Source organism: Rhyacophila brunnea, unplaced genomic scaffold (assembly GCF_057557595.1).
Source record: "Rhyacophila brunnea isolate RB1 unplaced genomic scaffold, BYU_Rbru_1.0 scaffold_5, whole genome shotgun sequence".
NCBI classification, from domain to species: Eukaryota; Metazoa; Arthropoda; class Insecta; order Trichoptera; family Rhyacophilidae; genus Rhyacophila; species Rhyacophila brunnea.
The window spans coordinates 42578536-42605562 of record NW_028233170.1 but is presented as its reverse complement, the minus strand read 5'-3'; the positions used below and the strand labels follow the sequence as shown (position 1 = coordinate 42605562).

The window sequence follows — 27027 nt, the reverse complement described above, 5'->3', positions numbered from 1 at the left end:
AATTCTTAGTTGCCTACTATGTTATTGTGTTAGAATTCACTTACCTTGGTGTGTACGTTATTTAATTTAATTCCCATTCCTTTTCCTTTTGAATTTTGTGTTACTTTATTAGAAAAAGAATGTTTTGTGTTTATTTCCTTTGGTGCATTAGGGATTGATTTAAGTTGATATGGGATAATTGTATTTGAAATCTGGGATGCAATTATGTTAGACAATTTTTTTGCTGGTGAAAGTAATGTGGTCTCATTTATAAATAATTGCTCCGCAGTCTCGAGAAAAATATGCTTTGCAATATTATTTGCGATAGAATGAAAGTAACTTTTCTTCTTCTTCAACGAATTCTTTTCGTTGGACATTTTCTTCTTGTTTTCAGAAGGGTTTTTCTTGTTTTTATATTTTGTCAGTTTTGTACTACCTAAAGATCCCGCAAACTGTTGAAAGATTTTTTTATTGACCTTCTTCTTGGAGTGTTCAACCGCCTCGCTTGTGGACGCATCCTTTTCAACAGTTCTAATTTTATTGTGATTTAAAGAAGAAGACAATCTATTGGCAGGTTTTTGTTGTGTATTATTGTTTGCCGAATTCTTTTTTATCATTGTGAAAAATGTATATGTCAGTCTATATTATATTCAAAATGATGACATCAAATGCACTCTTTTATCAGATTCGTTATAATAGTACACGGTGTTGTGAATGTTTTGACTTCATTGTTTTTCAGAGTAGGCTGTATTTGGTAATACCACGGAAGAATGTCACTCATGTTCTTGATTTCGGGGGTTATTTTGAGTTTGTATTACGCTGAAATAATATTGAAATATTGATATCTTTACATGAAACAATAATAAACCAACTAAGATTATACTAAATAGTAATTTGTCAGAATAATATAGCAGAGATGCCCTGCAATTATGTGAATTTGTGTGATACATACTTCGTATATTAACCAGACGTAGCAATGTATCTCAAATCTGTACTTAACTGACTAAAAAATATATAGAAAGGTTTATTTTAAGAATGTTTACTAAAAATTTATTGCTGTCAGAATAAATACTTTTAACAGTTAATTTAAAATACTGACAATATGTCAATTTGTTCCAAAACTGATTGTCATTTATTTTATTTAGATAATTCTCATTTTAAAATTCTGTTAATGATACGAAATTAATTATCTTTTTATTTTGGTCAACCATATTCCTTTCAAGAGGAATGTTTAATGGACAATTAATAGTCATGTCATTATCCATTTTACAATTTAGTTAATATCTACTACCACATTTTGTTTTGCTTTAATTTATAATATTTTGAGCTAATTTTTTGTTTGTTATTGTTAAGTTGTCAATGGTAGTCACAGACAATTTTCCCTAATTATAATTCAATTTTATGGTTGCTGTGATTGTTGTATCCACAGAACTGATTAATAAGATAGAAATGAGAAAGCCAGGCATCAGAGACCGAGACTTTAATAGCAGCTTTCGTGTATGACATAATGGGGGAGCAAGCCATAAAACATTGTGTTTACGTGACAAATTTTAATGCAAATTTTGATACAGATGTAAACATGAGTTTAATTTCTCCATATTTCTTCACCTAAAAAATCGTACAATCTTAACAACCACACCTAAATGATAAGTAACGCACTTCCCATTATTTTCCCTGGTTATTATGTTATAATGGTAGGATTTTTTCAGGAGTTAGGACTGTGTCTTTAGAATTGATTTTAATATTAACTATGTGCACATATTGTATTTTTTAAATGCATAAAAGTTCAATCATATTCAAATCAATTATTAATAATGTAAAAGATGTATAAGATAATATGAATGAATAATTTTTAATAGCTTGTATCCATAGGTTGGTTGCATGCATTCACAAAAAGAAAACAGCTATGCATTTTTATACATCGAAATATATTTATTTACAACATTTAATTATATTTCTAATTTGGCATAGCTTCCGGAGTCGGAACAGTTCTATACGGACCATAAAAAGAATAACTTTTAGTGTACAATTGTGCGTCGTTGGCCTTTTTATTCATATCTCTTTTAAAATGTTTCAATCGTTTGATATTTAGACCGACGCTGGAGAATCCGGATTTAGACGATTCATTGTCGACACTGACACAGTTCTCAACTTTGCGGAGCACGGGGTATATCTTATTAACGGAAACAATATTTGGGCTGAAAGCTCGTGGGGTTACCTGTATTATTTGTTTACTGTCTAGTTTTACTACCTTCTGCTGTAAGATGGATGTCGAACAGGACCTCAATATGCTGGCGGTGTCCCTTTCCCAAGTCGCCGGTTCAATATAGCACCGCTTATTCCCTACTGACTTATTTTTCGACTCGGGGTCATGCCAGTAGACTCTTTCCATCTTCTTATTGTCATCGGTTTTAGAATTTCTCTTCCAGTCTTTGTAAGAAGGCGTTTCTTTTAAATTCTCATTTTCGGTACGGAAACAGTAATGGCTAAAGGAAGGAGTTTTTGTTTTAAAATTTTGACCTTTATCCTTCTTGGCGCTGCGACCTCGCGACGATGACATCGTCGACGTTGCCTTCCGATTTCTTTTACTGGACGTTTTCAGAAGGAGACCGGACTTGACCACGGTTAAGGCGTGCTGCACCGTACTTTTTTTCTTGTCCAATTCATTACTGGTTTCATCGATTTCGGCGTTGCAGGGTTTTAACCAAGCCAGTAGGTCTGTTATTATCGGACCCGTGTATCCGATTGGAATGTCAACGTCTTGATTTAACTCCGACTTTGGCTTAGTGAGAATTGATGTAATTTCTCTCTCTATTTTTGGCTTCTCAACTCTAATTTTCTTAAATATCTTTTTACCGCTTATGGAAAGCGAAAGTCCTAAATAAGCCGGGGCTCTCGGTATAATTTGTTTGTAAACAAGCTCAAACATCCCTGTGCTGGCTTCCGGATTGGTCCGTCTATCAATGACTACTGTAAGAAACAACCGAGCATGAAATAATTAAAACTTTTCTAAACAACATATTTTCAATGGTTATAATAAAGATTAACACCTTTTTATATAAATAATATATTATGTTAGTATCATCTATCCACAGAGCATAGGCTATACCTTTGATTATATCCTCAAGGCACTGCGGGCAAAGCCTGGCTGTAACGCTGGTCGTCGGTGCCAAATCAGGACTAGAGTTTATCTCTATTAGCCACGGTGTAAAATCATCCGTCAGCATGAAATCTGCACCGTATAGTTCAAAGCTGTTCTGTCTTCTGTCCATTGATTCTTGACAAGCGAGCATTGTACCTATAAGACATTCCTTCATTCCAGGATATATGCGTTCATCCCACATATTTGATTTTCCAATTTGCCTAAAATTAACATACAATGTAGGTGCATAATTCTATTGATGAATATTTTTATTTCCAAAAGCCTTTTTTAGGTACCAGCCTGTACCTATTCATTATCAAAATAACAATAACGTACTAAGAAAATTAATGTAGTAAACAGCAAAGTATAAAGAAAAGAAAGAATAAATTATTTCAAGGAACAAATACATTGGGTACATTCTTAAATCTAAAAATTGGAGTCACAAAAGATGGTCACCAATTTAACAGAATTTGAGAGAACACTTTGGATGTATATTTTTAGTAAATTTTGACTTGGTTAGTATTATACAGTTTGTTTAATACTTTAATTAATAATGCACACTGGCTAGAATCCTATGGATCTAGGTTTGAGACCTGTTCGGTACAAATATTTTTCAAAAATCAGCAAGTTTCTGAGTTATTCAATTTTTTAAATGTGTATACTTACTGTAACATTCGTTAGTTATTGAATAATCTACCTTAAATATGTTTTAAATGTGTGGCAATCCCACATATTTTCCTCCGGCAGTGCTTTATCTCTCTGTCCATGATTTTTGTATTTAGATTGTACTGCATTATTTGTTAAGTGGACCGACTCATGATAGTTGGTTAAATTGAACAACTGTGAGCTGAATCGTAAGTAGCTCTCTCTGAAATATTTTATCAAAATTAAAATAGATAATAAAGTAAAATACCAAATTCGCTTTTAAACTGAGCATATAAGCTCCTTCATAATGGAAGACTTTATAATGGAAGACACTGTTGTCAGTCATTCGCTCGATCCATTGATCCATTGTTCTGGTCAAATACACATTGAAAAAAATCTAATTTTGCCAGACACGGGATTCAAACCAGCACAGCACCATCAGCTTCAAAGATAACTGCTCTAACGCTACTCCACCGTTAGAAAGTACATATACAGACGTGTAAAGACTTATTTAAAATATCGCATTACTGAAATATTCTCACTTGTACATCCAGATGGTCATTGGCTGAGAATTTGTGATTAAAAACCATTGTCTGATATCAAATTTTGTATTGTATATGATCAAGGGGTTTTCTGAAATTGTAAATAAATTTATTGATTAATAATCATTTTATTTACTGATATTTCTTAGTAGAAAGCTATCATAGTCATAAAAGAAATAATAATTTTATTTATACTAACTTACACGTTTATATAAGAAAATAAATAAAATTAATATAGTATAACAAACGTAACAATGATTGTATTATTATTTCTATGTCAAATACACGTCATATTATAAGTAAGTACATGATCATTAAGAGCGTACATAAGTGAACGGCAAATAATTTTCAACACTATGTGGAACGAAATTTTGGCCGCGTTGCCATTCGGAGAGAATAGTCGATCTGTTCGCACATAAATTTCTTTTGTGATGGAGTCGGATGAATATATTCTTAAATCGTGTAAAGATGACTAAAAAACGTTCCGCATGTACTTGAAAAAGAAAACATGTCAATGAGTATACTATTATTATTACGAATATAATAATAAACATAACATAAAAAGGACGCATGTTGAACTTTTATGACAAATTATATTTCGTTCGGCTTGCGTCATTTGCACCCGCGACCCGCAATCCGCGCATCGCCTAGTCACAATCTTTTTAGACCATGCCTCAGCTGAGGTATAGCCTTAACAAACTTGCAAATTATTTTTTTTTAAATAATAAAACAAAATCTTTATTTTGGATGAAGGGAAAAGTTTTTATGTTTTATGCATATTAAGGAATTTTAGAAATAAAAATAGCATGCATTTTTTTTATGAATCCAAATTCATACCTATATATTTTTGTACTACAAATCTGGTCTTGGCCGCAAGTGGAAAATTTACAATGCCAACGATGTCTTTGATGTTATTCATCAGCTGGATTCCTTTCCCCCTGCACTTGTTGCCAGGCTTAACAATCCAAATGTTCATAATGCCGTCCATGTCCATCTGTGGCCAATATTTTCCAATAGCAATCAACAGCTTCGCAGCTCTGCGCTCTGTGGCACTGACATTGTAATTATTTTACTTAACAAGACTAAAACTGCTATTTTTTAACAGCTATATTAAAAAACAATATATTTTGACTTTCGTAATATTGTCAGACAGCCAATAAGATGATGTTTAAACAAAGATCCACCAGTATAAATTGTCCAATGAATGAGGGCGTCACATACTAACATTTCACATATCATTCAATACTTTTTATATTGTGATGACTTAATTCGAACACCGGACGATTTATGATGGCATATAGCTGTAACTCATAAACCGTTAGCGATTAATCGGACTGTTTGACCTCTGGATTCGCTCTGGTGGATGGCAGCAGCTCCTACTTGTACTGGACTAAACTATGATTAATGACACTGGACATGTTTAGTACCAAATATTCACAAGACGAATTGTAACATTTTGAAACTGCGTTGTGAAAGGCATTGAAAAGCCATTTTCCGTCTTGAACAATAATGAAGTCAAACTGTTTTAACAATTGAGAAAGTAATGCAGGTTCAATCACATCAGAGTCATATTGGGATGTTTCTTTACTTTAGACTACATTTTAAAAATATGATTAAGTACATCTTACATAATTATGTAAAACTAATCCCAAGACTAAGGGCTAGCACAGACACGACTACTGGTAGCTGAACATATTCACTACTGGCTGCCACAAGATACATCAGTGGCGAACGGTGGAGGTAGGCTGTTAAGATCTGCCATAAATAATGCACACGAAACTTTGTCAGTCATACGTATTTGTTCTCATTGATGCAGGACTACAATTTACAGATGGTGATGGTTAGTTTTTATAATTCAATTAAACCCTGCGAAAACCAAGGCATAATAGATAATAGTCAAAAAATACTTGTCTATCTATAAAATATCTAAAATTATGCAATTAAATCATACATAACTTTGAATATTTTATAGATAGAATAATATTTTTTTATCTATTATAGTTTGGTTTAGGCAGGGCTTAATGAATTTACAAAAATGAAACAACAATATGTGTAATATAATGTATTCTTAATCCAACGAAAACAAATACGGATGAATGAAAAAGTGGGCACAATTTTGTCATTTCGCCCAAAATACACCAAAATTTTTATGGTTTGGTTAGGCAGGGTTTAATTGATTTTTAAAAGCTATCTAATACCATCTGTAAATTGTAGTCTTAGTTCAATTAAAACAAATGCATATGACTAACAAAGTTTAATTTGCACTATTTATGGTGGATGTTCAGCCTACCACCACCCTTCGCTATTGAGCTACATACACATGTAAGCTACTTGCAGCTGTAGTACACATTATTTACTGCTCGCGTTACAATGATGAATTTTTAGGTAGGGAGTGGGTGGTTCCAGCATCGATTTGCGAACTTAACTTCTGCAGCATATTGCAGATGTTCGATGCTGTATATGCAAACGTCCTATAAATACAATATAAAACAGTCTGCAGTGTGTAGCAACCAGATATGGCTGTAGTTAATGGTTGTGTCTCCGCATGGCCTAAGTGTATGAATTAAAAATAATTTCATCAGAAACTTTGATCCATGTTCTAGATATTATTAAAGCTTTTTTTACCTGATGCATATGCTATTATCGTCAATGAATTTTGCATTTTCGTGAATCACCAAATAGTGCTGCGTCAAAAATTGGTCCCATTCGTGTTCCCAAACGTGCTTTGTTATATCGTCGACTTCATCAATGTCTTTGTGGCAGACAAAGTCAAGATACTCTTCAAGTCGTTCGAGAGCAAACTCAACAGCCGTGAGGGGCACTCTTCCATTTGAAACGGCAACAGACTCTGCCCCCCCTTCTGCAAAGTTGTTCATTAGCCATTTAAGAAGGCCTACGCAGGCTGTCAGTCGGAAGTCTTCAACGAACTCATCTAGCTGGTCTTGGTTGTGTAAGTTGTAACATCTTGGGAAATGTATGTTGGCAATGCTCGGCTCGGTATACCAGTACATCTGATTTAGCGATGAACACAAGCCCTCTTTGGAAGTGAAATTCGATCTGCAAAACCTGAAAATTTATTTAAAATATTTTATTTCAAGTAAACACAAGTAGGTAGGTAGCTATTTGGAAATCATTTTGAGACAAATTTTCAATATCTCCATAATTTACATCTCTGTATGACCAATGACTGCGTTTGTATGAGAGAATCATTGTAACCTGCCACCTTTTCAATGAATTCAAATATTGCAGAACAAAAATATTTTAATTAAAACACATTCACTATTGGCTGCCAGAAGCAACATCAGTGGCGAAGGGTGGAGGTAGGCTGTTAAGATCCGCCATAAATAATGCACACTAAACTTTGTCAGTCATACATATTTTTTCTCATTGATGCAGGACTACAATTTACAGATGGTGATGGTTATTTTTTATAATTCAATTAAACCCTGCAAGGCATAATAGATAATAGTCAAAAAATACTTGTCTATCTACAAAATATCTAAAATTATGCAATTAAATCATACATAACTTTGAATATTTTATAGATAGAATAATATGTTTTATCTATTATAGTTTAGTTTAGGCAGGGTTTAATGAATTTAAAAAAATGATCCAACAATCTGTGTAGGTAATATGTATTCTTAATCCAACGAAAATAAATAATTATGAATGAAAAAGTGTGCACAATTTTGTCGTATCGCCCAAAATACCTATACCAAAACTATTATGGTTTTTAATTGATTTTTAAAAACTAACCATCAACTGTAAATTGTAGATTTAGTTCAATGAAAACAAATACGTATGACTAACAAAGTTTAATGTGGACTATTTATGTCGAATCTTAACAGCCTACCTCCACCCTTCGCCACTGGTACATACGGGGCAGGGCTCGAAATGGACCGGAACGCACCGGAGTGCCGTTCCGGTTCGTAAAATCTGTAAAGTTATCGCTCCGTCTCGTGGACAAAATAATTTGACCGTCTGAGCTAGATATGCCATATAACAAAAAATCTAGCACACTTATGTTTATAAAATACACATAAAATTTGATAACCATGTTAATTTTCGAGCGCTCCGGTTCGTAATCTTTTCCATTTCGAACGCTGATACGGGAAGAAAATTATTTCATATATTTAGTTATTTATAAAAATAATAAAATCATCCACAGGTTCCGCAAGACCCGCATCCAAGGTCCACTAAAAGCATTAGGTACCTACTCGTGTTAACAAAATTTGAATTTAATTCAGTTGATGGTTTAAGCTAACGAGTGTTGTATTCTCATTTACCATAAGATATACATAGATCAGTGGCGCACTCGGGATTTAATATTGGGGGGAGCTCAAGGAGGAGAATGTAAATTAGTCCCATAGGCTCTTTTTCTTCTTCATATAATTATTTTACATATTTTCACAATACACGGCGGCATATTTGTACAGTTTCTCCTAGTTTTTATTAAATTGGAGGCATAGTGGCGGTAACCGTTGAACCCTCCAACGACCATAGTGCCTATGCTAAAACATTACTCAAATAATATCGGCTGTGCTACCCGCTTGGTCTAGACGAGAGCAACAATATTTATGCCGAATTCCACTGAAAAAAAAAGTTCTTTTGATTTACACCACCACCGTAGTCGATATTTTCCCTGAATGTTTATCGTCGATTTTTGGTTTTTTAATATTTAGGTTCCAAAATATTAATTGAAAATTGACAAAAAAAAGTATTATTGCATTTAACTTGTACACAAACCTACGCAACACATCACAGCCTAATTTCTCGTTTATCGGTCTTTTGTCTGTAGTACTCGGTGTACCTACACCATGGCCCCCATATCCTGAAACGGGCCGTCAGGCTAGGATATTTGGCGTGCCCCATACCTACCGCTAAGATTAAAAGCAGTGTGAAACAATACATTAACGTTTTTCAAATTGTGTTTTAGTTCAAATTAAGGGTACCTATCTACTTATACAGTGAATTATTAGCGATTTTTAATACATCTACTTTAATAATGGATCTGTGAAGTATCGACACATAATAATCAGAAAATATAATGCACAATTATATAATTTAAAATGTTTATGGCCATGAAGTATAATCAGGCGATTTTTTTTACTATTAAAGCTAATTTATGATGTGTGTTTATCTCACTTATCTGGTCGAACCGACACGCCGCCCCCCCCCACAGCCTGGGCCCCCAGGCTAGAGCCCTGTCAGCCCTCCCCAGCCATGACCTACACCACTCCGGAATTCGGGTGGACACCGAGAATTTTTTGTCCGTTCCATTAGGGACATTAGTGTTTCGAAATTTTTGTGTTAGAAATTAAAATCTAAGATTTTTTTCTGGGTGCTGGAGAATTACAAATCATTTTTCTGATATCATTTTTTATACTTTATTGACTTTCAATTTCAATGTTTAAAATCATTCTGATAATTTTTATGTTTGGGGGGTGCCAGGGCCCCTTGCCCCCCCCCCCCCCCTGGGTGCGCCACTGACATAGATAACATATTTCCAACTTACCAAACATTTTCTGATGCATGATTTACTTTTTATATGGAACCTTAATAATGGGTAGATAGATTACTTATTCAATATTTTTACATAAACGTTCTTAGTTAAAAGTTTGCATTTTTTCCTAATGACGATGTCGCGTTATTCTGAGGGTACCTACCTGTCTACTAGTTAATTTTCGCGTTGGATAAGTTATTAGATGTGGAAATAATGTATCCGATCAATTTTGTATATTTATTACGTATAAATTAAATTATATACCGACCTGCTAATTATCACATCACTTTTCACGAGCATCCAATCATATTTATCTCTTTTCGACGTCCACAAAAAGTCAACGGGCTGATGTTCGAGAAACTTATGCATAATGGCCCTTTCACATTTTAGTTTTAAAGTTTTCTCCGTGTCGTTGGCTTTCGAGAGAGGATCTTGAGACGCGTTAGGGTCATTATTTGTAAAAGGAAAATAGTTATTTCCGCGAGGTCTCGCGGACTCTGACTTTTCAATCCAGCCTCTCTCCGTCAGTGCGTTGCGAATCGCAGGAAAACCGCCACCTTTTATGAGGAATACTTTTCTTTCTTTCACAGCCGTTTCTGACATCTTCCTCAATTCTTTCCATCTTTCTCCATTTACCCAAGGATATTGCTTTCGACTTTCGGATGGACTATTACCTTAAACACACAAACTACATTAAATTACAACAAATAATTTCGATTGTCAAGGCGATAGTATGATGACAATGATTCCATATAAAGTGACAGGAAATTTAAATTTCGAACAATCTTTAAAGTACTGCCAATCTAATAAAAAAAAATGTAGAAATAACCTGGACTTTGTCTGGTAGAAGGAAAAGTGTGAGCACTATGCGGTCGCCTAATTAATTTTGGTTCATCGGCTGGACCGTTGGTGTTTGGTCTCACATCGTCCATATCCTTTACGACTGCCATTAGTGCAAAAATAATTAATTTTCACAAATGACAATGCACGATTTTTTATGTGAAATTCCAAATCATGGATAAGTAAATTTAGATAAAAATAATATTCACAGATCTTTTTACAGAATAAAATAACTTCGTGGAGACATTTCCCGACGCCGGGAAAGGCGTCGTCGCTGGCGAAAGCTCAGTATAAGACTGGCAGCCCTTTGCAATCAAATACATACACACAAGTGCAATAACCCAGTTCTGATTCAGTATACATAATGAAAGTATTTTCCAGGTTTGGCACGGAATTTTTGTGCATTTCCCCAACTGGTACAGGTCGCAGTGACGTCAGAGCTTTTCCGTGTCGGACCACAAAATACATTACGAAAGTATCTGTTGAGATAATTTCACGGCAAAAGTTATTATAGATAGTGTGAAGTCAGGACAACTTACACGAAATTCGGAAATATCATTGTATGATATAATGATTAGGGCCATTATAGGTTATTAATTGCACCTTGTCAAGTCTTTCAAGCATCATAATAGGTTTGATATAATATATCTACACTCCTACACATAAGACCTGAATAAATACGTTTATTTTACAAAGTGGAAGTTATATTACTGCTTTTACCAGGAGTGGTAATTAACCGTTGTATTTTTAAAGCTGAGAAATTTGCCCCTGGATCCCCCACATCGAAAAACAACATGACATGTATTGTTGGCAGATGCAGGAACGAATCCACGACCAGAGACGGGCGCTCTACTAACTACATCGTGTGAATTTCAGTATATCATATGGGCACCTATGTGTTCACAAAATGTCCAAGATGATAACGACAATATAAACATAGACCCCTCCAAACCAACCGCCCCACCACACCGTGTCGTAATCGGGCGTGTCACGAGGCCCTACGATTGGTGTGAAGCTTCTTTTCTTTTTCTTCTTTCGACCATGGCCGATCCTAATAGGATCATATGGGCCTCCACAGAGTAGAGGTTTGTATTAACAGATTGTGTTTTTTACGAGAAATGGATGTCAGCCATTTGCTCAACCTATTAGGTCCATACCCTGACAGACACAAATTGAAAAACAATATGTGTACTTGCCAGACCCAGGATTCGAACCTGGGACCCACGGCGTGATAGTCCAATGTGTGAAGCTTCACCAATTATTGTTTATGCCTGGGAAAGTCTCAGTAGCAGTTACCCAAGATTGTGGTCGCCACGCACTGAAGTATGCTTTAACGGAATTTACGTAACTTTAAGTACCCATGGGACAGGACCGCGGAGAACATACAAAAATGAATAATACAATATAAATCATAAGCTAAATTACGTTTAGCGATGAGGCTCATTTTTTACTTTGACTAATAGGTTTGTTAATAAGCAAAATTGTCGCATATGGAGTGAGACCAATACAGATTTTTTTTGCATCCACAAAACTGCAAAGTTGCGGTTCCCATGCTGGTAGTATCATCATACCTTTTTTTTTTACAAAAATGAGGACGAAGTTCGCGATACAGTTAATGTAGATCGTTACCGGACCACGATCAATGATTTTTTTTAAATATGGATGACATTGATCCTGACGAGATGTGGTTCAACAGGATGGCGCTACGTGCCATATTACGGCGACCGCAACCATCGACTTATTTTAATAAAATTGTAAATAGGTAGGTATATCAAACTAGACGTCCAGAATGCATTTTGTCAAAAACAGCCGCGGTGGGCATATGCCCGAAATCTTTTCTAAACGCTAATGCCATCCATGTATTGGTCTTTTGGATAAAAAAAAGTATGATTAAAAATATTTTTTTGTGTTATTTCTTTAGAATTTCAAGTTCAATCGGACATAAAAAAACACCTTTATATGAGGCAAATAAAAGTGCCAGTAGGTATTAATACAATTTGGCTGTCATTCTTGAGTGGGCACAGGGCTCGAAATGAACCAGAGCGCCGTCCCGGTTGACGAAAGCCGTAAAATTGTCGTTGGAAAAAATAATTTGACCATCTCAACTAAATAGGTCATAATATAAGAAAATAATCTAACACACTTATTTTTATAAAATATACATAAATTTGATACATACCTACGGAAAATTATTGAGCGCTCCAGTTTTCCATTTCGAACGCTGATGTGGACACCTGAAATCAACCAAAGGGAAACATTATTTTTAGAAGTTTTTTTAGTACTTATTCCACTTTTATTATTTAATAAATCTGGTTGAAAATGTCCCTCTGAGGAGGACGAAACCGGTCCAGATTTATTAAATAATTAAAATGGAATAAGTACTAAAAAAAATTGCGTTTTATTAAATTAATCAATAATACAATGCAGTTCCATCATGAATTGACAATTAACACAATAAAAGAAAATAAAGTGGAAACACACATGTCCTGAGAATTTGATGCATGGTGCATGGCCCCCACATCCTAAAGCGGGCCACAAGGCTAGGGACTCTTTTCCGGTCCCCCCTACCTATGGCCAAGGTTAAAGGCAGTGTGACGCTTTACAAGTCTATAGTAACGTTTTCCAAATGGCGTTCACGGTAAAATTAAGGATATTTTTAATACTTATCTACATCCGCTTGAATTATGGAATTATCAAATAAGGACGCATTTAAAAATTACATCGCAAAACCACATATTTGAAAATATAACCACTAAGTAGGTATTAAAGGAAAATTGCGCCCCCGGCGACTTTTTTTACTATTAGAGCAAATTCGTGATGTGTGTTTATGTCACTTATTTGGTCGACTCGTCATGCCGGCCCCCCATGAGCCCGGCCCCCCAGGCTGGAGCCCTGTCAGTCCCCCTCTTGGTGCACTGATATTCTAAATACCTGCATAGTTCAATCATCATAATATCACGCCTGACAGTTAACTTCCCGGGATAATTATTGGAAACTGCCTGAATACGACATAACAATAATATCATGTTTATCACTTTTTGTATGATGCCCTGCCCAGTGGCGCACCCAGGATTTAATATTGGGGGGGACCAAGGAGGAGAATGTAAATTAGTCCCATAGGATCTTTTTCTTCTTCACAGCCTAATTTCTCGTTTATCGGTCTTTTGTCTATTGCACTCGGTGTACCTACACCATGGTCCCCACATCCTGAAACGGGCCCTCAGGCTAGGATATTTGGCAGGCCCCCTACCTACCGCTAAGATTAAAGGTAGTGTGAAACACTACATTAACGTTCTTCAAATTGTGTTTCAGTTCAAATTAAGGGTACTTATACAGTGAATTATTGGCGATTTTTAATACATCTACTTTAATAATGGAGCTGTCGACTATCGACACATAATAATCAAAAAATATATTGCACAATTATATAAGTAATTGAAAATGTTCATGGCCATGAAGTATAATAGCGCCGCAAGCGACTTTTTTTTACTATTAAAGCTAATTTATTATGTGTGTTTATCTCACTTATCTGGTCAACCCGACACGCCGGGCCCCTAGGCTAGAGCTCTGTCAGCCCTCCCCAGCCGTGACCTACACCACTCCGGAATTCGGGTGGACACAGATAATTTTTTGACAGTTCCATTAGGGATTGTGTTTCTAAAAAAACCTGACATTAGTGTTTCGAAATATTTGTGTTAGAAATTAAAATCTAAGAAAATTTTCTAAAAAGGGTGCTGGAGAATTATTACAAATCATTTTTTTGCCGTGTTTTTATTTGTCTCAGCCCAAAGGTATAGTATATTGGCTTTCAATTTCAATGTTTAAAATCATTCTGATAATTTTCATTTTTGGAAGGTGCCAGGGCCCCTTGCCCCCCCCCCTGGGTGCGCCACTGGCCCTACCCTGCAGACGGAAATTATTGCCTTATTATCGGTGTGAATCAACAGTTTATCATCTTAAATTCATTCTGTTCTCATCAGTTCTGAGGAAAGCTAAAAGCGAAGTATAGAGCAGTGATGCACAGTGACGTCCCGTGGGGGTAGGCAGATTGAGCGTCGCTTGGGGACGGCAGTTACTCGAAGGGCGGCAAATCGATGAGAGTCATTTGGATTACATAGAAATAGCTACATAAACTTAGTAATAACGAAAATATCTTACCTTAAAAAAAATCAGCTCACTGGTTTTATCGGGTTTGCGATATCTATATCTATATATATTATTAGATATTGGACTCATGAAAGGATGATACAAATACTGTATAAAAAATGAGGGCATTTTGTGCTGGCTAGGGGCGGCATTTTATCTAGAGACGTCACTGGTGATGCACAATCTATTTGAAAGAAGAGCCAATTTATCCATTTTCTAGTTTTTCACGGGTAAAAGTGTCGAAAAATAATGATATATTATACTAGACGAGACTTACATTTTATTATGTAATACTAATAGTTACATATTGGTGACGAAGTACTTCACACGACCGCGGTTTGTGCATCACTTCTGTAGTGCTATGAGCTACATATTCCATGGGGCTCAAATAAAGAAATATGTGAACATTACAATTTTCCGAGTATGTACCTAGTACTGTACAATATAGCAAGAACCTACATACCTATATATAATATAATATGTACATAGATTTCGTGGCGACGAACATTTTCAGCTACAGAGTTAACAAGATTTCTTTGTTCTAAATGCCAGTTGATTTATATTCTGTAGACGAGAATTTTATTTTCAAGATTTTAATTTAATTGAATTTTCCATACTTGGACCTGCTTCTTGGCCTGACGCTTGGAATCTGAATGAGATTTTTTGGAGTACCTATTATATTTCCATGTCTGCCACTGCTCTGAACAGGGACGAAGTAGTAGAGCTCAAATCAGTTTCTGAGATTCTTGAGACAGGACGGTGTTCTTCCGTAAGACCTCGATTAACGGAACTCGAATGATAACATGCAGAAATTGATATTTCTGTCACGATGCCGCATCTTACAATAGTAAATTTGTCTTTCTAGCTGATACGGACCATATATTATGTCTGTACCCTGTGCAGTGTACACCCACATTTCGAATGTTTCTAGTTTTCTGAGTATTGGTTCTGTAAGCAGTGACGTCCCGCGGGGGTAGGCAGATTAGGCATTGCTTGGGGGCGGCAGTTACTCGAAGGGCGGCAAATCGAGGAGAATCATTAGGTGTATATAGAAATAGCTACCTAAACTTAGTAAATATCTTCCCTTTAAAAAAATCAGCTCACTGGTTACAAACTGGTTACAAACAAAATGTACCTATTAATTAACATACAAGGTTTAACAGAACTAGACAGAGCGATCTCGAGTTTACTTCCGTTAACCTTTTAGGTCACGTCCTTGATGATCAGCAATGGCAATGACATGTCCGATTTTCGAATTATAGGTAGGTACATACTTACCTAATTTAAAATGTATAAAAAATGTTTTTCCCAGTCAGGTGTAGGTATTTTTAAACGTACTTATCTGAAATTGTGGACTCACAATATTGTCTATTGAAGCAGAGGTGGCATTTAAATTAGATTTAGTGGTAGGTATGTATTTTGTTAGTAATGTGTCTATACAACACATTTCTTAGATATCTTAGTCATGAAAGGATGATAAAAAATACTGTATAGAAATGGGGCAGCATTTTGGGGCTGCCTACGGGCGGCATTTTGTCTAGGGACGTCTTTGATTAATAGGACCGAAAGAACACAAAACCTTACCATTCTAAACATGAGTTCCAGGTTTAGGTTGTAGTGGCTACATGGCTACATAGTATTTTCATCAGTCGTGTAAAAGCCATCGTGGTCTTCTCGATTCAACATTTCAGCTTAATAGTATTAGTAACGTCGTTAGGCAAAGTGTCGCCCTTAAAGTAGACCTACGAGTATAATAAATGCTGTCCTCACTTATGTTTAGCTTAAAATTGTAAGCAAATTTGTTAGGACCTAGATACCTAGGTATCTTATTATGTGTAGGTATTAAAAAAATAAATAATGCCTATTAAGACGTACAATACAACAGTAGTTTATGCCGATACTTTCTAATGAAGCCACCACGTCGTCTTCTGTATGGAAACCACCACTGCTGTCAAAAATGTGATATTTAAATTCGTTTCTTCATTCGCCGTTCTTAATTATGCGCCACCTTTATGCAACGCATGACTTGCCTAACCCAACGAAATGTCAATGAATCGTATCATCCCGCATTATCACCTAGGTTGCAATGTGCTTTCTTCAATGGCACTAGGTATATCTACATTGAACGTTCTGTCATTTTTAGGTATCTACCTACCTACAATAGATTAAATTAAAATCATGTTTTCTCTTGTTTATTTCATGCCAAGAACGAGGGCATTTAGATCGCTAGGTCCGATTGGGCCTAATCGGTCCTCTCTCTCAAAGACCGGCCCTGTGGGTCTATTCTATGCTTATCGACCGCTAAAGTGATAAAGTGATAAATATTATCAAACTTAGGGTAGGTTTGTATCAAAATATTAGCACTTATTGTAACAATTACACGAAGTTGGTTTTTATTGTTGCAATAAGTGCTATATTTTAACAGCACATATCTTGCTGCTGTTAAAATATCGCACTTATTGCAACAATAAAAACCAGCTTCGTGTAATTGTTACAATAAGTGCTAATATTTTGATACAAACCTACCCTAAGTTTGATACTATTTATTAATTTAGTGTTCAATAAGTATAGAATAGACCCACTGAAGGGATATATCCTTTGTTAATTATTGGGATAGGTTGTCAGCCATTCGGTAAATCCATATTTAGTTAATAAAATTTTAGGGAAACCCCGTATACTGATAGAACGAGTATCTAGGTACACATGGATTGAAGAACGACCACACAGTTAATCCAGGGTATACGGTAGGTTTAGGTATTTACTATTTTACCAAGGACGGACGATCGATTGTCATATAATATTATTCAATTTAATAAAGTAGGTACCTAACTAATGTACCTATTGGTAGGTACACTGTTTTTGTTTTGCTTCATGTGAATTTTATACTGATAGATAGAACACTTTACACACTTGGTAAAGGTATATCATTTGACCCCGCGTAGGTAAGTATGTACCTAGATAAGGGATATGGAAAGCTTAAAAATATAATATTGATTGTCCAACAAAATTATAGGTATATAGTAATATCACCGTAGCATTCAGTCAGCATGGCAATCAACATATTATTATTATTTATGAACATGAATATCTAATGTAATATTGACATAATATAATACCTATTTAGATTGATTGTAGTGCCATTTCAAGTTTACATTAAATAAAATAACAAGCATTTCAAAATATATCTATTATTTATAAAAATCCGGAAATTTGCGAAAAAATTTATGTGCACTGCGTATGCCGTACATACATACGTAATCAATTGTAGATACCTACCTACCTACAAAAAATAGGTATCGAAGTGATCAAGTATACCTATGTAATTATTTTTTAATGTTGTGTAGGTACCAGTTTATGCACAGAATTTTTCACTAAAAGATAACGAATATAATTAGGTTTCGTATGTATTTTATGTTAAAATAATTTAACTAAACTTTCAATATACATTCTGTATCTTTGAAGAAATTGCGTTTATTTTCATTAATTTGTAGTAAATGTGACAACATAAAATTAGTTTATTAATCACATTCACATCAGTGAAAACTAACCCCTGTGAGCACATATAAATTAAAATAAACAAATGAAAATGATTTAAAATATTACGAAAATGAGCGAGGAAATAAAAAAAGACGAATTAAAAGGCTTCAACTGGCAACACTAAAAGTGACATCAAGGCAAAATGGCGGCAGTACTTTTCTCTATGGGTCTGGATGGTGTCGAATTAATGTTTTCGAATCATTTTTGTTATTGAATGTGTTCTATTCGATGATAAATTTTTAAAACAGACTTATGATTCATATTGCTGCTTTAAATTTGTTAAATTATACAAGTTCTAGTTAGTTTTCATTGTAATATGAGTGCCTATCCCACCTGAGGAATGTTAGTTTTTCAGTGATTTGTGATATTGTCAGGTGTTTTCGATAATATTAATTTTTAGATGTTTACCTTTGGTTCACACCAATATGTTCAGTTACGTTTGCTGTCAATATTTGATAGAATTATTTGATTCGTGTGCCCAATGAACGACTTCCATGCATTACAGAATTGTTTTGACAAATTGTGATTATTAAGTAATTTGTGGAGGTCGGAGTGTCCTCCACCAGCCGGCCGGAATTATGGCCTTTAATGAGGTTAGTATTATTTCAATTTAATATTTTAAGACTTGTGATATGGGATATATAAGCTCGTATGTCCATTAATCTTAGTACATGCTCCATGAAACCCTGACACGAAGAGTTCATTCCGGTGCTCTTATTAGGAAAACCGTATTATTCAATGCAAAATTATGTCACACCATCCTGAATGCGTATACTATAGATAGAATATTCCACTTTCTAGTTCATAATGTCAAAATACGATGAAAACAAGTTCTTATGTATGTATGGTATGGTACAGTTATGAAGAAATACATGGGCCTACATGACCGTAAATCTGTACCTGTAATCTTCGACGTACATCAATCGAGCATCTCAGTACGTGTATTTACTTTAATTGATTTCAAATATTTATACACTAGTAATCTGTCTTCAGGCTGTGAAGTATTTTTTGGCAATAGCAATTGTAAAAATATGCACTCTACCTATGCTACATAATTATATTATATCGACTTGTTTGGCGATGCAATACCTGCGTTGAATATTATGACTTTATAATAATATGTTTTATGACCACATATGTACGTCTCAATCGAGCTACATTTATTAAACTATCGCCAAATCGTATACATAATCTTTTTTTTTGACATTAACATGTACTTACCTACCTAACTGAACTGTCAAAAATTGTCATTTGGTTAATGTATATTTTTGTGTGATATAAAATGTTTGCTATGGTTACTTGGACGTATTCTAGCATATAACACATGTTTCGAATAATATTATGTAAATAATAATTATTATTTTCGAGCACATATTAGGTTATCTTAATATTGATGACATGTCAAGTTTACTATCCATGTTTACATAAGTGACAGTTTTATGCTGCAGTCACCAACAAAGTGTCAGACCTTTTTCAAATCTCTTTATACCGGTCTTGATTGCTAGAAAATATTAATTTGATAACATTACTATACGAATTAAGTATTATTGATGTCTGATGAAGTAAAATGAATTTCCCCAACTTGAAATGAAACGGTGTTATGTAACATGCAGCAATCAACAAAAATACAATCTTCATCACTGGCAAAATTGGAAAATATACATACCTATACCTACCTACATTCTGCCCTAGTATTTTTATACAAAATACTTTACCTAAATATTGATTTTTATTATATTTTATTATGTTTATATTAGGTGTTTACCTCTGTAATGGATACTCACTTACCTAGCTGTTATCTCATTATAAAAGTTTCATACAAATAATCAACTTTTTTAATATAAATGATATAACATTCTTGATAGATGATATTGGACACATGTATTATAATATTATTATACTACTTAGGTAGTTCTTACTTATTTTTTAAACAAGACATTGTTATTATCTATTTCATATAATATTTCTCCTTCATTAAAAATATGTATTTCCTTTATAACTTTGCCACTGTTTTTGAAACCATTCCATACGCTTATTTATTATTAAATAGATACCAAGTTCTTCAAATTTTTATATATTTACTTCTAAGACATGGTAAGGCTGTAATTCTCAATGGTAAACAGACCGTATGTTCTGACCAGGGAACTCAGATCTGTTCTGTGGTTCTGACTTATTTATTTATAACAAGGACAGTAATTTAAAGATTTTCTGTTTTAACTATTCTTGTGTACAGCATAAGGAATTTGATTGAGGAGTATCATTTGGTTAGGTTAGAGAGTAATAATTTTGATTCTAACACCCAACGTACAGTAACACACCACACCAGTGTTGCCATATTTTTCTATGCTGATTATAGTACAAAGGCGTAAAAATTATAGTATTTCTGTTAAAAATATAGTACAGGAACATTTTTCGGCTCGAATCCTTTAAAATTATAGTATTTTACATTTTTTGCAGAATCAAAATTATAGTATTGTACTATAATTATAGTACGGTTGGCAGCACTGCACCACACATAAAAATCAATAATTTATTATTAAAGATATTGGAATATTATTTTACACAATGATGTTGTGACGAGATTTATCGTTGAATATGTAAGACAAAATATGAATTAGAGTTGACTATGTAGATTGTAGATATTATTCATTGAATTTGAATATGGGGTTTTACAATTTGGCTGGTATAGTTCTACCAGTATGAGTGTTATAACCTGAGTGAGGGCGCTACATTCCAACATTTAGCATATTATGTAGGTATTGTTTTATAATTTTATACTGTAGTTATGAGTATGACTATGAGTTTAGTTCCAAATTCAAATATCACACAATTTATTTTGGTATCTTTATCAGAAATTAACATTCCTATAGGTACCTATGTATACTTAGTCATTGTGCTATCCGTTAGTCAGAGGTACTTTTCTACTCCAGGAGTTTTCGCTTAATGTGGTATTTATGTTCTTCTACTAAGTGAACTATTATAGGCTATTGATTGTTACCATTAAAATACAGTTCTAAACTCTCATAACGTGGAGACCTCCAACTTAATGGGTGAGATATTAATGTGAAATATCTATCAGTGTTATCAGTGTTATCACTGAATCACCCTAATAAGAAAGTACTTAATAATTGTTATTTACTTACACACAAAATCATTAAAAAAAGGTTACTGTGGTAAATGTTTAAGTTAGCTGCAAGCCATTTGCAACTATGCTATAATATTTGTTTTCCAGGGCTACACTGAGATAAAAACCTATGTATTACTTAATGTTTCAAGCATAACGAATTTTTATACAATGGACCATTGTTTATCGATAAACAATCACGTAAAATCGCAAATAACAGTAAGTAATTAATTACTAACTCAAAGAAAGACGTCAGAAATAGCAATGGTGGAAATGCAGAGAATATTATTTTTCCATAGTTACCAATTTCAAAAAAAATATTTATTGTAATACAAAAATGTACGTACTAAGTACCTACTCCCTTTATTAACCAGTTCAATGCCCTTGGTTCAAAGAGTCAGTCATCTCTGTTCTAGCCTAATCCAAAGGAAGATAGTCTGTACTATACTGTACGATAGTTTGACTTAAGTTAATATCGAATTTATGAAGGACGAAAAAGTATGTTATGCAATATACAAATCACTTTTTGAAGGTTTGTATTATGCTTCACTTATGAGCGAACAGGTGTATGTATGTATAGTGAAACAACTTATAGGCCATCCATGGACTGAAACCGTATGGGGTTTCGAACCGTGTGCTATACTTAGCTTATCTTTTCTGTTCATGGAAATATATTTTCACAAAGTATATTATAAGCATTATGATCGTATCCGTTTATACCATACACTTCCACTTACAAATTTAATGAAAATATAATATTTTCATGAACAAAAATCATAAGTTTAGTATGGCACATGGATCTAAACCGCATACGATTTCAGTCCATGGATGGCCTCTTAATCTTGAAATTGCGCAGATTGCGATATCTTCTAGGGTAAATTTAATTATTTTTACCATTATTATTTCCGACTGCTCTTACGTGTAGCCTATTGCATTGTGTTCTCTCGCTCGGCATCGCTCCAATTACATCATAATATTATTTTATATCAAAACTATCGAACTTCACGCGTATGTGGTATGATTATAATGAGTTTTTTTTAACAGCGTAGCGTTGCAATTTCTAGGATATTTACCAAAATTTCAGATGTCATTTTTACAACTTGAGCATGCATAAAAAGAGAGGTATTATAGATATACCACCATAAATCGCCAGGTGTTCGAATTTAGAACTAAGATCATTACAATAATAATAGTATTGAATGATATATCAAATGTTAGCTTGTGGCGCCCTCACTCAACTGACAACTTATATTGGTGGATCTATAATAAAAACGTTAACGAATAATCTTGGAAAAGAGAATTGATATAAATGACAGTAAGTACACAATATAATATTTAGTGGTAAAAGTGTCCTTTAACTAGGTTTGCCATATTATTACGTCTCACGTCTGGATTTTGTCTGGATTGTTCGTATTCGTACATTCATCCGGAGCTTATTATTTATTACATTATTTGTAATAGCAACATTTTAATAAATATTAAATTACAATTAACAAGTACTTAGAGCCTTTTTAAAAGAAAATTTATCGCGCTTTTTTAATGTAGCATTACAGAATCTAGCCACGTGGCAAGATAACTTCAAAGAAGTGCTACAATTATTATTGCAGGGGGTTACAATGGCTGAGAATGAATGAAATGGGAAGGTGTGTAGCATTTTAATTATTTAAAAAAAAACACGTTTACCAATATGTATGTCAATACAACGTCATACTGGAAGATCATAACATGAACTGATTATATTATAAAGTACTTATTTTTTACTTTTCGACCATAGGTGCCACTGTAGAATGATCTACCCATATTATTTGGCTTTAATTCGCCAATCATCACATCCGTATTAAATAGTAATAACATTTTGTCTTCGATATGATAGATTTCATCTACTTAGGTATATCAATAAATGAATGTTTATTAAACAATCTTATATCTCTCAACAATATTCCACTTGGGTATCAACAGCCAACTATATTTATTTATTTAAATATAAACGGTGCATGCACATTAGACATACATACTTACGTAGTCTTTCTTCTCCTTCTTTTATGGCGCTACAACCCTGGGTAGACTTTGACCGCCTCTAGCAGACTCGTATAAGTATTTGATCGGTCCTCCTCAGGGAACTCAGAAATAATATTATTATCTGTTCTGTGGTCCTTCTCTTTCGTCCAGTTGACTGCCTGTTTTTTACCTGGACCACTAAATATCTGGTGCCTCGTCGGTGATTACCTCTACCTACCAGGTACCTAGGGGAAAAATACGAAGCTTGCAATCTGAGACATTTTTTTGATAAATTACAATTTAAATTGTATTAATTGATAAATTGTATCTGAAAACATTAAAAAGAAAAATATTTTTTTATTTTAAGTCAAAGATAAACTTACAATTATTGTAAAACAATGTTATAAAATGTGAATTTGTCAAAGGACCCCATCTTATTATTACATGTATTTTTTGGTCATATTTATTATTAAAATTTAGTTTATTAAGTTTTCTATGTTTTGTCGTAGAGATTTTTGACTAATTTATAGTTTTAATATTTTTATATTTATTAAAAAAAACATCGATTTTTATAAACATATAAATGTGTAGGTATAATTTGAAATCATTTTTATTTATATCGAGCTTCAATATTGGGCCCATACCTAAATAAGATTTCATATAAATAAAAAGGATTTCAAGTTATTTATATTTATATAAAAATCGATGTTTTTTAATAATAAATATGACCATAAAATATATGTAAGTAATAATAGGATGGGGTCCTTTGACAAATTCACATTTTATAACATCATTTCACAATTGTACCTAAGTTCATCTTTGACTTAAAATAAAAGATATTTTATTTAATGTTTTCAGATACGTATCTATTTATTAATTAATACACTTTAAATTGTAAATTATCAAAAAATGTCTCAAATTGCAAGCTTCGTATTTTTCTGCTAGGCGCCTCTGGTAGGTAGAGGTATCTCGCCTTAGTCATTCACACGTGGACGGACCTTTTCTATTCATGGCGTACCGTAAGAGAAAGATACATTATTTAACTGGGTATTATAGATCGATAGCTTTATCTATCAGATATTGGCTGGCAAGGCCAGGCTTAATAATTACATTAAATTTACACATAGTACCTACTTATAATTTTTAAAAGATGCTCACACCATTGAATGCGTTACTAATAATATGTTAATTTATGAGACTTTGTGCAACATTATGTAACTGTGCGGTTTAGTAAGTTTGTTGTCAAGAATGCTAATCTACCCCCAACGCCGTATGTAGGGCACATAACTGCATATTAGATAGGTACCCATTACATAATTATATTATGTTACCTGCATAATAATTATAGATAGTCATGTATTGTAAAATTTTCTATGCAGTGCATAATATCGTATCCTAACTTATTTGACTTATGAGGAAACTTTAAGGAAATACAAAAAATCGTTGAGTTTGGAATCACCTAGCGGGTAGAGCAGCCGTTTTTGTATATAAATAGAAAGTCGTGTGATGCGGCTGTTCAAAAATCTCTTGATTTTTCAATCAATATTATTGATCCTGCGCAAGGATTTAACGGGTTGGGTGAATGCTTAACTAGTCCTCGTATGGAAGTCTGTTGATGCACTTCTAGTGACTAAATTGGTGATTTAACTTATACGATCATCGCATGTAATGGCAGCATCCAAATTAAACGTGTACAATCAAATGGCAGTGATTTTACTTGTGCGACCATCGCAAACACCATCATCTATCTATCTGCTATCACATAAGCAAAGTTCTTTCACCAGGAGAATAGCCTCCGGAACGAACTCGAAACGACGAGGAGAGAAGGAAGAAGAACACGCGGTGAAAACCCAAAAATCTATTACGATGATGTCGGATGTCCATCCCTGAATCCAACTGCTGGCAACTTTCACAAGTTGTTTTTTATTTACGTGTGTTTGATCCTAATGGGTTGGGTGAATGATTAATAACTAATTCTCGTATATAGCCCATACGCGTCGTTATGTATATGTTAATTCAACGATTTTTAACAGATATAACTATGTATTTAATTATTGGTTTAAATACTGAATGACACTCCTTTAGATACTAATCTCAATATTAACTTGGATACGTTAGCAGAAGTGTCAAATACATGAACGAGAAAATTCAATACAAACGCAATTAATTTTTCAACCACTTTACAGTGTCAATACTTAACTGTGGCAATATGTATGCAAACACGATAGCATAATAAGACAGTCCTATAAAGATCATCTAATGTGTAATTATTTATTTAATAAGTATCGATAAGATTCACACATTTTCTTCTGTTTACAAATAAATGAAATGTGTTTAAGCATACCCAGATGTCTAGGAGTAGAGCTATTTACAAGTCGCGTTTTATTCTTAAGATGCAGTATCCATTAGTAAGTAAGTAAATAGAGAAATATAATATTATTGAAATTAATTGCAGCAAAAAATACGCCAACGGAAAAATATTTACAATGCACAAATATTTCAAACGCTGCCCCTGTTGATATACCACAAAACACGTACAATTTGTGGGCGAATCAAATATTTTATTGACGAAAACATTTCAGTTGTTATGTTATGTTATTAAAACTCATACGTTATCGTAGCATTGTATTTTTTAATGTCATCAAAGCTTACGCACTCAAACCGTATCCTCCAACTGTAGTTTCCATACATAGTTGATTCGGTGGGGATATCAATTAATTCTGGTTGCCGACTTACTTTGACTTGTTTTTACTTTTTTTATAGCCCGGGCATGTTATGTTGATTGCCTTGATTTAATGGGTTATATTATTTTTATCACAATATTATATTTAAAAATAATTAATAATTTTGTAATGCAAATTTATTATTCATATTTTTGTTTCATTATTCATATTATTCTTCATATTATTCGATTGGCAAGATTGGTTGGCGTACGAAACCAACTCTACTGTTACATACATAATTTTGGAACACCTCAGAAACATACCTATTCGATTTTTTGAAACAATATTGGTATGGAGCGGCACTTTGGTTTCCGGCCAACGTGTTTTACAAATTGAACCACGCGTCCCATATCTTCACGACGAAATGAACGCCAATATGCCTTCCGTAACATTAATAAATTATTGTTCTTGAACTGAAAACTTTTTTGCTGCGGTAGCCATAACACGCATGAAGGAAATAAATGTGAGACCAAAATTCGACCCGAATAATTATCATCCAGTGTCATGGCAGCATGATAGGCGAAGAGCTGAGATGGAATATAAATATAAAAAAAATGTTTTTGTACCTAATCCTTTTAATAAGGTATAAGGTTTTTACTTTTTTATCACGTTTTTCTTAGCTCGTATTCTTGTTTGTCCGGTGGTTGTATATCCAGTACAAATCTTGCAATCGATTTTTAACTAACTTCCCGACTAGCTAGACATTTGAAACTTTTAGAATATATCAGAACACGATGCCAATGCATTTTTTTAATACTTTTAGCCATCTTTAAGTAGAATTGAATTCATTTTCAGTTAATTCTGTTTTGTATGAAAAGTTATTTCGGAAGAAATCCGTAATCCAATCC

The 27027-nt window shown here is 33.8% G+C and overlaps 2 protein-coding genes across 3 annotated transcripts in view; one reads left to right on the top strand and one right to left on the bottom strand.

Annotated features, from left to right (window-relative positions):
- Positions 1 to 1936: 1936 nt before the first annotated feature.
- Positions 1937 to 10761, bottom strand: LOC147066440 (tubulin glycylase 3A-like). The gene is made up of 8 exons (XM_085956202.1): positions 10641 to 10761; positions 10080 to 10485; positions 6934 to 7374; positions 5146 to 5360; positions 4309 to 4399; positions 3819 to 3989; positions 3089 to 3342; positions 1937 to 2949 (listed from the first exon to the last, which is right to left on the bottom strand). The coding sequence occupies exons 1-8, from the start codon at positions 10759 to 10761 to the stop codon at positions 1937 to 1939; spliced, it is 2712 nt and encodes a 903-aa protein (XP_085812328.1).
- A 7689-nt stretch (positions 10762 to 18450) lies between these two features.
- GckIII (Germinal centre kinase III) overlaps positions 18451 to 27027 on the top strand; it is a 97386-nt gene continuing 88809 nt past the window's right edge. For both annotated transcript variants that reach the window (XM_085955350.1, XM_085955349.1), the window contains exon 1: positions 18451 to 18927. In XM_085955350.1, coding sequence (XP_085811476.1) covers positions 18913 to 18927 — 15 coding nt within the window. In that variant the 5' untranslated portion in view covers positions 18451 to 18912. The remainder of the gene's footprint in view (positions 18928 to 27027) is intronic.